Here is a 12,471-nt window from a genome sequence, read left to right as displayed (position 1 = left end):
TGAGGGTATTTTCTGGCACTATAATGATTTTGGCATGCTCTTATTTTGTTGTCAATTTAAACAAATCTAAGCAGTATTTTCAAAGTTATGTGAGTTTTTTGTATTCAGCACAAGTTCAGCTACAATAATATCTATGTAGTATGTATGTCATGATTGTACTTGAAAAAAAATAACAGATAAATGAAGATGTAAAAAAACAGTTTTGGAACTGTGTTGGAATGTGTGAAAAAAACATTACCTTACCCATTGTGATGAACTGTTTTGATCACTTGAGGTGGTTCTGTTCAGTCTTAGGAATATATCAAGCACAAAAACTTAAATCTGCTCCATTGATTTGGACAATTAACTGGCCATCAAAAAATTATGTTCCATTGTTTTGGGATAAAAGGTTGGCAGTGGGAGGGGTATTCAGTGAGAAGGGTAAAAATTTCCATTCCATGAGAAGAGTGAAAACCCCTCCCACTGCCACGTCTTAATCCCAACAGGTCGGGCCACAATGGGTAAGGCAATGTTTTTTCACACATTCCAACACAGTTCTAAAACTGCTTTTTCCAACAGCTTCGGTATTTGACTATTCAGTGTGTCTTGAAATTAACTCTTGTACTATTTTACTCAGTTCAGAGCCACAACCAACTCTGTTACACAATTACTCTGTCAGTTTGCTCCCACTCCAACCCAAAATTTTACTCTCTAAACTCAAAATAGAACAAACTTAACTATTTTTGAGGAAAATACTTTTAACTCTGGAAAAACTGCTCAGTCATTTTTCCTGTGTATGTACAACAATCCCTGCATATCAACCAATCTGCTTATCAAAAATAGAAGAAATATTTACACTCACTCGAGTTGACCTTTAGCTGGATAAAGTTGAAGTAAAAAAAAAAAAGGCACCTCTCATCAGTGTCACAGTTCTCAAGATTGAATTGAATTGCTGTCCTGAAATTGAATCACTGTCCTGAATCATGAAATGAATCATATTACTGTCCTGAATCATCCAAAGCACATAAAAGCTGCATGCCTTCTCGCAACAAGTTTTACCTCCAAATACCCTAAACTTTGGCTGACAAATTTTATCCTGTTTACAGTGCATGCTCCCACCATGAAGAGAAACCAATCGAAACCAAAAGCGTGAAAGTGATTATCACGCCCTTACCATGTGAATAGTCTTTTATGAATGCATAAGCGGGCGCTCAGCGCTCCGACTCTGGTGTAACTGAGTAAGGTGAACAGTTTTATGTTTCATCTCATTTATTTAAAAACTATAATATTATTTGGCAGTGGACACATAAAATGTAAAGTGTAAAGTTTCTGTCAATGTTTTTATCATGCTTGTATGATAAAAAAAAACTCGAAGATATTTATCTAAATACATGACCTACTCATTCTAAACCTGTCAAGCTTCACCGGCAAAGCTCTCGACCCCAGAGGGTTAATACTTATGCACCTACAGCACTAACATCTATAAGTTTATCTTTGTCACTGGGGAGACTGGTTTTGGGTAGGATTGTGGGGTTAAGGTGGTCATCTTTGGGTAGATTGGGGAATAACCCTGCAATGTTATCATACTCTTGGTTTGTATTGTGATTGCACTTTGTCATGTAATTGGGTGATAGCTGGATGTGAGTGCAGAAAGAGTTTTATTTAAAGCATGCTGGCAAACAGATCCAATATGTCACACAAAAGCAATGTAGAAAAACAGGCGAGGCACAGACAAGATATCAGAGATAATTCAACAGGCAAAGTCCAAAAACACAAAGTCAAAAAAACAGAATGTCAATACAAAATACAAAGGCTTGGTAATGTATGACACAGGGTACAGCGGCTATACTTTGCAAAGTCTGTGTTCGGAGAGTCCTTATATGCATGAGCCTTGATTTGGCTGATTAGGATCAGGTGCATGGCAATTAGTCCTAATGAGGTGGAGTGTGGTGCAGCATGCACATTGCAGTCCGAGGCACGCACAGTGTGCTCCAAGCGCTAATACGACAAATTTCTGCTTTACTATTAGGAGTCTTGGAGGTGTGGTGGGATAAGGATCCACAAGCAGAACACAGACAGTAGTCAAATGAATAGAGAGATTTATTCCAGGGAAAAGGGTGTGGCACAAGGGTAAACAAACAGGACAAAAACAAATGGCAAAAATAATCCAGATAACAAGAGACAGAAAACTAGACAAAAACACGAAACAGGCAAGGACAAAAATGCTAGGACCCTAGTGCAAAAACCATGAACTAGAAAAATGAGCTTGAGCAAACAACCATGAAACATAACAGAGGCACAGAAACGGCTAGAAGCAAAGCGAGACGTTCTGGAAAAGTTCCTGTCTGAAAACAGTGTTTTTATAACAGCAGAGAAAACCAGGAAGTGAATGCAGGCATGAAGGAATTCCCGTTCCGGATTTGGATCGACACTGGTGTGAGAGATTCGTAATCTCCAGAGTGGATGTCCGGAGCGGAGCATGACATTTGCATTTCTAATGCAAGAGAGAAATAAGGAAATGCAACAATGAAAATTATTTTAAAAAAAGTGTTCCAATCATTTTTTAACCGTGAACTCTGTTCAATGTTTGTTGGTTGTAGGTTGGTGTTTCCGAGTGGGCTGTCTCATGAGTACTCCCTGGTAACTACGTTCCGACTCAGAAAAACTACAAAGAAAGATCGATGGATTCTTTGGCAGCTCTTTGGGCAAGCTGGAGAATCACAAGTATGAGAAAAATAAAATAGTCACACTGTTCTATTTTTTTTTTAAATAAACTGTTGCATATCCTGCTTATGTCAGTGCAATTTAGCCATGATTGCAAGAAGATAAGCATTTATTTGAAAGTCAGACAGTATTCATGTTCCATGCCTGTGAATGAGTATTTTTTCCTTTATAGGTATCATTGGAAGTGGATGGGTCTAAAAAGGTGGTTGAGTTTTCAGCCATAGGCTTTCTGAAGAACAATATCCACTGTGTATTCAAAAACAGAGATCTACATATTCTTTTTAACCGGCAGTGGCATAAGCTTGGAGTGTCTGTACGAAGCAGCACTGTGGCAGTCTACATAGACTGTAAGGTGATTGAGACATGTCTGACTGGAGATAGAGATGCAGCAGACTTGGATGGACGTTCACTTATCACTACAAGGGTAGAGGATGAACGACCAGTGGACGTGAGTTTCTAATGCATTTTATTACACACACACACTGGATTTTGAGAAAAAGAGCATTTTTATTTTTTGCAAATTCAATAATTAAAGACTTTGTACAAAACGTCCAATGTTAGAATGTAAACAAACCAGCGAAATGACAGTAGCAACTTGTGAAAAATGCTAAAATAATTCCTGAAAAGAAATTATATAGGGGCGGCACGGTGGTGTAGTGGTTAGCGCTGTCGCCTCACAGCAAGAAGGTCCGGGTTCGAGCCCCGTGGCCGGTGAGGGCCTTTCTGTGTGGAGTTTGCATGTTCTCCCCGTGTCTGCGTGGGTTTCCTCCGGGTGCTCCGGTTTCCCCCACAGTCCAAAGACATGCAGGTTAGGTTAACTGGTGACTCTAAATTGACTGTAGGTGTGAATGTGAGTGTGAATGGTTGTCTGTGTCTATGTGTCAGCCCTGTGATGACCTGGCGACTTGTCCAAGGTGTACCCCGCCTTTCGCCTGTAGTCAGCTGGGATAGGCTCCAGCTTGCCTGCGACCCTGTAGAGCAGGATAAAACGGCTAGAGATAATGAGATATTATATATGTTCTATCAAATACTTTTATTCCATATTTTGTTTCTTTTTTGTATTTTTTGGTGTTTTGTTTTCAAGTAGAGTTTTTATTTTGTCCTGGGTTGGTTCAGCAACACGCTCCGCCATTTTGTTTTTCTCAACTCATGGTACAGTATATGAGCTGATATTCTTTTACTAGAGTAGCCAATCAGAGCATGCGATTGCCCATATTCAGTGAATGTGGATAGAAAATATATATCTCTCTTTCACACAAACACGCATCTCAAACAATGAGAATATCGTGAAAAAGTAATTTTTTTTGTAATTTAATTCTAAAAGGTCAACTTTCATATATTCTATATTCATTACATGTAAAATGAAACATTTTCAGAACCATCAGGGCCTTCTAGGCCTTCAGAGAAGGTCCAAATATGTCAGCATTTCAAATGTTGTGTAATTTCTTTCATTCTTTAATTTCTTTCATTTTTTCCTCATTTCATTATAATTATTCTCTCCGAATTCTAACTTGGCCTCATTTTCTTGTCAGACCTCGCACAGTTCCTGGGGCTCACCACTAGGTAGAGACACTCTTCTTGAATGGTTTTCGCTGAGCTTCTCATTTTACCTGAGACTCTATGAGCGGATACACCTGAGGGTCACATGACTCATTTGCTGAGTACTTAAACTGAGCTGAGACCGGCCTCAATGCTCAGTCACAATCTTCCTGTGCATTGTCAAGCTCCTGTAGTGGATTCTACTTAACCAAATTTCCTTGAGGATTACTTTTGTTAGATTACTCTTCATAAGTGGACTTACTTCTCTCTTTGTGGATATTTCTGTCATAGACTGTATTCTCTGAACCCTCTCCATTTGTGGATTACCTTGAAAGCCCTGGACCTTTCTGCCTGTGGACTGAACTCTCTTGTTTGGCAACTGTTTCAGCTTGTGGATTCTCTCATGTGATTAGATCGTGTGCTGTGTGAACTTTGTAAATGGCTCTTGATAACCGCCTATCCCTTTTACTGTTTGCTCTGTTCTAGCATAGTGCCCTGTGCCTACTTATTGAATTAAAAGACTGTATTGTCTGACTATTCTCTGTCTCTGCATTTGTGCTCAAAACCACATCTTGACATTATGACTGAGCCAAAATCGAGCACAGCAGAGAGCGGGAGACTCCGTCAGATTTTACTTAACCATGGAACTTTGCTAGGCGAACAACAGGCTTTCCTCCAACACTTAAGTGACAATATGACCCGAATAGGAAGACCATAAATGAACTATGTGCTTGGACCTTACCAGCATCTCTGGTTGATCCAACATCAGCGGCCCCTTCCCCATCAGGGGAGCCCAACCAACCAACACCCGCCCAACCCCCAGGCAGGGAAATCTGCCTACCGGCCCCACAAAGGTTTGATGGAATGCCAGAGGCATGACGGGGCTTTGTAACACAGTGTACTCTTGTCCTTGAGCTCCAGTCGACTCAGTTTCCTTCTGAACATGCCAAATTGGCGTACATCATCTCTCTGCTCGTTGGGAGAGCCCTGGAATGGACCACGTTCATTTGGTGTTAATCCCCTATCTGTTCAGACAGCAAGGCCTCCATCTCTTTGCTGGAGAGTATGTTTGACCATCCAATGCGTGGGAGAGAGGCTGCATGATGTCCAGTGTTGTTTTCGTTAACGATGACGATGATGAAATTATTTCATCAACGCACCTTTTTTCATGACTAAAATGAGACAGTGACGAGCTAAACATAACTCTTTGATCACGAAAATATGATGAGACGTATCTGTTGTTTTCGTTGACGAGACGAGACGAAAATGTTAGTGGGTTGGCTATAGGACAATCAAAATGCATGGCATTTCCTCCAACAGGGCGTGCAACCTGTCTGCCAAATGCTGAAAATATCAGCAATGCACCTGCATCCTGTCCTTGTTTGGCCACGCCCACCAGGCACAGTGCACACAGTTCATGGACCATGGTGGCTGTAATGCCAGCACAAGTGTTAGGGTTTTGCTGGGAATCGAACCCGGGTTGCTGATGTAGTAATCCAGCAAACCCCCACTAGGCCACCAGGGGAATGACTGAAGTGTAGAGGAGTGAGGCGAAGGTAGAGTACAAAAACAGTTTATTGTAAAAAGCACAGAAGATCAAAAATCCAAAGCAAAATGTAAAATCCAAATGCTCAGAAGATATAAGGGAAAAATAAAATATCCAAAAGTTCAAAGTCCAAAAATCAGAAAAGAAAAGGCAAAAATGCAAAATGCTCAGAAGATCCAAAATGTCAAGTACAAAGTCCAAAAAGAAAGCAAAATACCAAAGAACACAAGGACATAAGCAAGGTACACGGGACAGAGGTTACTAGCCATAAGCAGCACAAAGACTCCGTGACAAGAGGCTAAACTGAGGAAGTATATATAGCCAGGGTAATTAAGAAACTAGGTGGGGCAGAAAATAAAGAACAGGTGGGGGTAAAAGGCACATGGAAACACAGGCTATCAAAACAAACACAAAACACAGAAGCAGTGGCGGCCTCTAGAGGCCAAAACAAACATGACAAGATAAAGAAATAACAGCGGCCTCTAGAGGCCAAGACAGTCCCCAGTCCTAACAGGACCCCCCCACAAGGAGCGTCTCCTGACGTTCCCAGGGCGATCCGGATGGGCCGAATGGAAGTCCCGACAAAGTTCTTTGTCTAACACGTCCCGAGCGGGGACCTAACAGCGCTCCTCAGGGCCATAGCCCTCCCAGTCCACTAGATATTGAAGCCCACCGCGGACCCAGCTGGAGTCAAGCAGGCGGCGCACAGTGAACATGGTCTGACCGTGGAGGATGCGGGGAGGCAGGGGATTCCTAGGGGCAGGGGCATACGAAGATGACAGTACGGGCCGCAGCAGGAATACATGGAATGTGGGGTTGATCCTTAGAGTCCGGGGCAACTGGAGCCGGTAGGCGACAGGGTTCACCCTGCGTACAACCTTGAAGGGGCCAACGTAGCGAGGAGCAAGCTTGCGGTTCTCCACCCACAGCGGAAGGTCCTTGGCGGACAGCCAAAACCGCTGCCCAGGGCAGAAAATGTGGGCAGGCCTTCTATGGCGGTTGGCCTGAGTCTGGCTGGCCCTGGAAGTCTGGATGAGGGTCCTCCTGACCTTGTTCCAGGTCTTGCGACACCGTCTCACGTACCGGTTGACCAAGGGCACCCCAGCGTCCTCCTCCTGTTCTGGAAACAGAGGTGGCTGGAACCCGAATTGGCACTGGAACGGCGACAACCTGGTGGCCAATGACTGCAGGGTGTTGTGGGCGTACTCCCGCATGGCAGCCAGGTGCTCCATGATGTCGGGTTATCCATCACCAGGCCTCGCAGGGTGGTTTCCAGGTCCTGGTTGAGCCTGTCCGTCTGGCCATTGGACTGGGGGTGGAACCCAGAGGAGAGGCTGGCGGTGGCCCTGATGAGCTTGCAGAACCCCCGCCAAACTTGGGAGGAGAACTGGGGCCCCCGGTCTGAGATGATGTCCTGTGGGAGACCAAAGACTCGGAAGACATGAGTAAATATTAGTTTGGCTGTTTCAAGGGCAGAAGGGAGCTTGCACAGCGGTATAAAGTGGCAGGCCTTAGAGAATCTGTCGACTATGACCAAAATGACCGTGTTACCTTGAGAGTCTGGAAGGCCCGTGATGAAGTCGACCGCCACATGGGACCAGGGATGCCGGGGAATAAGCAGAGGATGCAGGAGGCCCTGGGGATGCTGTCATGAGTTCTTGCTTCTGGTGCACATATCACAAGACAGGACGAATGACCTTACTTCCTTCTCCATGCTTGGCCACCAGAAGTGTCTTTTCAAGAAGTCCAGGGTCCTCCGAGCTCCCAGGTGGGCGGTGAGAGGGGACGAGTGACCCCACTGGAGGACCTTGGCCTGGGCTTGATGTGGGATGTACAAGAGGCCCAGTGGCCCCGTCCCAGGACCGGGGTCCTGGTGTTGGGCTCGTCGGACGGCCTCCTCAACACCCCAGCGGACAGGGGCCACAATCCGGGACACAGGGATAATAGGCCCAACTTCACTCTCCCTGTTGGTGGGAGCGAACAGCCTGGAAAGCGCGTCAGGTTTGGTGTTCTTAGAGCCAGGGCGGTATGATAGGGTGAAGTTGAACCGACTGAAAAACAAGGCCCACCTAGCCTGTTGTGGATTGAGTCTCTTGGCTTGCTGGAGGTACTCCAGGTTCTTGTGGTCCGTCCAAACCAGAAATGGATGTTGCACTCCCTCCAGCCAGCGCCTCCACTCCTCAAGGGCCAGTTTAACTGCTAGCAGTTCTCGATCCCCCACATCATACCGGGCCTCCGCAGGACTCAGGCGGTGGGAGAAGTATGCGCAGGGGTGCAACCTTCCATCCGAGTGTTGAGAGAGGACCGCGCCGACGCCACTGTTCGAGGCGTCCACCTCGATTACGAAGGGTTGCGAAGGGTCCGGGAGGACCAGAATGGGTGCCGTGCAGAAGCGGTGCTTGAGGTCTTTGAACGCCTATTCCGCCTGAGGAGACCAGACATACGATCCACCTGTCTTTTTGGTGAGGTCTGATATGGGCGCTGCTACAGAACTGAAGTTCCTGACAAACTTGCGGTAGAAGTTAGCAAATCCTAAGAACCACTGAACCTCTTTGACGGGCTTGGGGGTGGGCCAGTCCCGGACGGCCAGGGTCTTGGCTGGATCCATCTGGAGTTGCCTTGTCCATACAATAAAACCCAGAAAGGAGACCTCGGGGACATGAAACTCGCATTTCTGGGCCTGAGCAAACAGATTGTTCTGTAGCAGCCTCTGGAGAACCTGGCGGACATGGTGGTGGTGCTCCTGCACGGTCTTGGAAAATATTAGGATGTCGTCGAGGTAGACGAAAACGTACTGGTTGATCATATCCCTCAAGACGTCGTTGATAAGAGCCTGAAAAACAGCTGGTGCATTGGTGAGTCCGAAGGGCATCACCTGGTACTCATAGTGCCCTGACGGGGTGCTAAAGTCAGTCTTCCACTCGTCTCCCTGTCGGATACGGATGAGGTGGTATGCGTTCCGTAAGTCCAACTTGGTGAAGACAGTGGCGCCTTGGAGCAGGTCGAACGCTGTGGACATCAGCGGAAGGGGATAGCGGTTGCGCACAGTGATCTTGTTCAGGCCCCTGTAGTCAATACACGGTCGGAGCCCCCCATCCTTCTTGCCGACAAAGAAGAAGCCGGCACCAGCAGGTGAGGTGGAGGGTTGAATGAACCCAGAGACCAGGGCGTCCTTGATGTATTCCTCCATGGCCTTGCGTTCTGGCTGAGAGAGGGAAAACAGTCTGCCCCGAGGAGGGGTCGTCCCAGGGAGCAAGTCGATGGCACAGTTGTAGGCGCAGTGTGGAGGAAGAACGGCGGCCCTACTCTTGCTGAAGACTTCTTTAAGATCCCAGTACTCTGTGGGAACTTGAGATAACTGGGTGAGATCAGGAGGCTCGGCAGGAGACACAGGAGAGCTAGAGAGCAGACAAGAGGCATGGCATGCAGGGCCCCATTCCACAACCTGGCTTGTTACCCAGTCTATGCGCGGGTTGTGGCGGGTAAGCCAAGGAAGGCCTAGAATCACTGGGAACTCTGGCGAATGAATAAGGTGCAGGGATATTTCTTCTTTGTGACCTTGAGACTGGAGAAAGACTGGAGAAGTAACTTGGATGATTCTTCCATCACCTAAAGCTTGGCCATCCAGGGCAGACACAGACAGCAGGACTTCAAGAGGTGCAGTCGGGACATTGATTCTTCGGGCAAAGTGGACATCCATAAAGTTTCCAGCCGCCCCGGAGTCTAACAAGGCCTGGCAAGAGTGGACGGACTCACCCCAGGAGATGGAGACCGGGATGTAGACTCCTTGGCCAGGAAGTTCGGGAGAGAGGGTAGGCCCCGTCACAACCCTCCCTCGGCTGGACGAGGCGGTCCTTTTCCCGAGAGCTCGGGACATGATGCTCGGAAATGGCCAGGCTTGCCACAGTAGATGCAGCACTTGTCCCTCCTTCTGCGCTCCCTCTCAGATGCGGAGAGACGAGTACGGCCCACTTGCATGGGCTCCGGACAGTCACTGGAGGAGGTAGACGGGCTCCATGTTTAGGCAGTGTGGCCAGGGAAGCTCAGGACTTGGCGGCGCTCTCTAATCCGGTTGTCAAGACGAATGGCATGTTTCGAGGTCACTTGGGCATCCGATAGAGGCCAGACTGTCTTTGATGGAGTCAGACAGACCATGGTGGAAGGCTGAAACCAGGGCAGTCTCGTTCCATCCACTGACTGCTGCGAGCGTCCGGAACAAGATGGCGTAGTCTACAATGCTTCCTTCCTGCCAGATGGACATGAGCTTCCTGGCTGCATCTTTAGTGATGTCTGCCTGATCAAAGACCCGAAGCATCTTCTCCGTAAACAGCTTGAAGTCAGAGCACTCGGGTCCCTGTCTCTGCCAGACGGCTGTTGCCCAAGCTCATGCCTTATCAGCTAACAAGGTTATCACAAAGGTAATCTTGCGGCGATCCGTAGTGTAGGTGGAAGGCTGGAGCTCAAAGGTGAGTTGGCACTGGGTAAGGAACTCCCAGCACTTACCGTGCTTGCCACCATACCTCTGTGGTGCAGGAAGGCAGGGTTCGCAAGGTGACGGAGGCAGCGTGGCAGGAGGCACTGGAGCGGGAGCAGATGGTGGAGCAGGGGGAAGATCAGGAGGAGGAGATGCGGGCATAGGAGTCAGCTGTGCCAGGGCTTTCCCAATTTGCTGAAGCAGTACCTCGTGGCGAGCAAGGACCTCACGTTGGCTTGCGAGTGTTCGTCCATGAGTGTCCATGGTCGCTCTGAAGCGTGTTAAAGCTGCCATAATTCCCTGAAGGTTGGCCGGGTAGACAGTTGAAGCAGCCTCTGCTGAGTCGGTCATGACGGAGTCTTTCTGTTAGGGTTTTGCTGAGAATCGAACCCGGGTCGCTGGTGTAGTAATCCAGCAGACCCCCACTAGGCCACCAGGGGAATGACTCAAGTGCAGAGGAGTGAGGCGAAGGTAGAGTACAAAAACAGTTTATTGTCAAAAAGCACAGAAGATCAAAAATCCAAAGCAAAACGTGAAATCCAAATGCTCAGAAGATATAAGGGAAAAATAAAATATCCAAAAGTTCAAAGTCCAAAAATCAGAAAAGAAAAGGCAAAAATGCAAAACGCTCAGAAGATCCAAAATGTCAAGTATAAAGTCCAAAAAGAAAGCAAAATACCAAAGAACACAAGGACATAAGCAAGGTACACGGGACAGAGGTTACTAGCCATAAGCAGCACAAAGACTCCATGACAAGAGGCTAAACTGAGGAAGTATATATAGCCAGGGTAATTAAGAAACTAGGTGGGGCAGAAAATAAAGAACAGGTGGGGGTAAAAGGCACATGGAAACACAGGCTATCAAAACAAACACAAAACACAGAAGCAGTGGCGGCCTCTAGAGGCCAAAACAAACATGACAAGATAAAGAAATAACAGCGGCCTCTAGAGGCCAAGACAGTCTCCAGTCCTAACAACAAGGGCTTGGTGGGCAGAAAAGACGCGATGATTTATGGACATACTTTACACATAATCCAGCAGAAATAAAACAGAATGCCTTGTAGTGGGAGACAGAGGTATACGCTGTGGCTATAATCTATGTGGCAAGAATACAACCGATCTCAAGAGTCATCTAAAGGCTCACCATGCTGCTATTTTTGCGATGGTAAGTTAACGTTACAAGAAGTCCTGTTAACAGATCATGTATATGTTTGCTAGCTTTGGTTAAGGTCACTCAACAATCGGGCTGTGATGAATTTCCTATATAGTTTTCCAAAACACCGTGACCTGGTGAAAATGAATGGGACCGCTAGCTTCATGCTAAAGTTGGCTTGGTTAAGCTAACTTAAATTCAATTAACATGTCATGAGTAAAACTTGTACTGCAGGGATTATTGGTGGGACAGCAACTGAATGCTTTGTCATATATTGACCCATATTTGAGTTACTGTGAAACATACGGGGGAAATGTAGCTTTTCAGACCTGTTGCTGTGCCTTAATATATTGCGACATGTTAAACTGAAGCAGAAACACGAGTCTGTGAACAATGGAGCATGTGCACTAGCAGACATCCCAGCCTGCAGAAACTCATTTCAGGGAGGTGTCGTGACGCATGACTTTTTTCCCATCAGCGAGGGGGGTGTCACGACACATCCCTGAAATGAGTTTGGATGTCTGTAAACCAATCAGGATGCTCTTTGTCTAGCATGCGCTACATGAACAGTCTCTCTCGCTGTCCCTCGTGCACTCAGTCATATGCGCAATGCAGACATTAATGTTTCGCGTGCACGCTCTTGCTCACTTGCTGTAGATTCCAGGAGATATTCTCCAATTTGCGGGCATCAGGGAGCCACTAATATGCGGGAGACTACCGGAACTTCCGGGAGACTTGGGATGTCTGCACTAGACAGTGTTTATGTAGAGAGCATGCACACTAGACAGTGTTTATGTAGAGAGCATGCACACTTCAATCAGTCAATCTGTTATTTCAATTACATATAAACATATAATAGACTACACGAGTCTGCAAATAGCGCACTGCTAATCAAGGCAGACTCATGTTTACAAAGAAAAGAATATTTTATATGAATTAATATAATACTTAAATATGTATGAAAAAGATAATAAAACATACTTGACAAATTAACAACTATTTGGTAACAAAAAGAAAAAGGAGACAATACTTGTTATTCAATATAAAGGTACAGTAA

At 46.4% G+C, this 12,471-nt stretch overlaps 1 protein-coding gene across 1 annotated transcript in view; it reads left to right on the top strand.

Annotated features, from left to right (window-relative positions):
- LOC132882507 (collagen alpha-1(XIX) chain) overlaps nucleotides 1-12,471 on the top strand; it is a 740,050-nt gene that overhangs the window by 65,508 nt on the left and 662,071 nt on the right. The window contains exons 5-7 of the mRNA XM_060915622.1: nucleotides 2,580-2,703; nucleotides 2,876-2,905; nucleotides 2,996-3,151. Of these exons, the coding sequence (XP_060771605.1) occupies nucleotides 2,580-2,703; nucleotides 2,876-2,905; nucleotides 2,996-3,151 (310 nt within the window). The remainder of the gene's footprint in view (nucleotides 1-2,579; nucleotides 2,704-2,875; nucleotides 2,906-2,995; nucleotides 3,152-12,471) is intronic.

Source organism: Neoarius graeffei, chromosome 3 (genome assembly GCF_027579695.1).
Source record: "Neoarius graeffei isolate fNeoGra1 chromosome 3, fNeoGra1.pri, whole genome shotgun sequence".
In the NCBI taxonomy this organism is placed as follows: Eukaryota; Metazoa; Chordata; class Actinopteri; order Siluriformes; family Ariidae; genus Neoarius; species Neoarius graeffei.
Note: the sequence above shows the minus strand (reverse complement) of the source record. Positions and strands in the feature narration are given on the sequence as shown.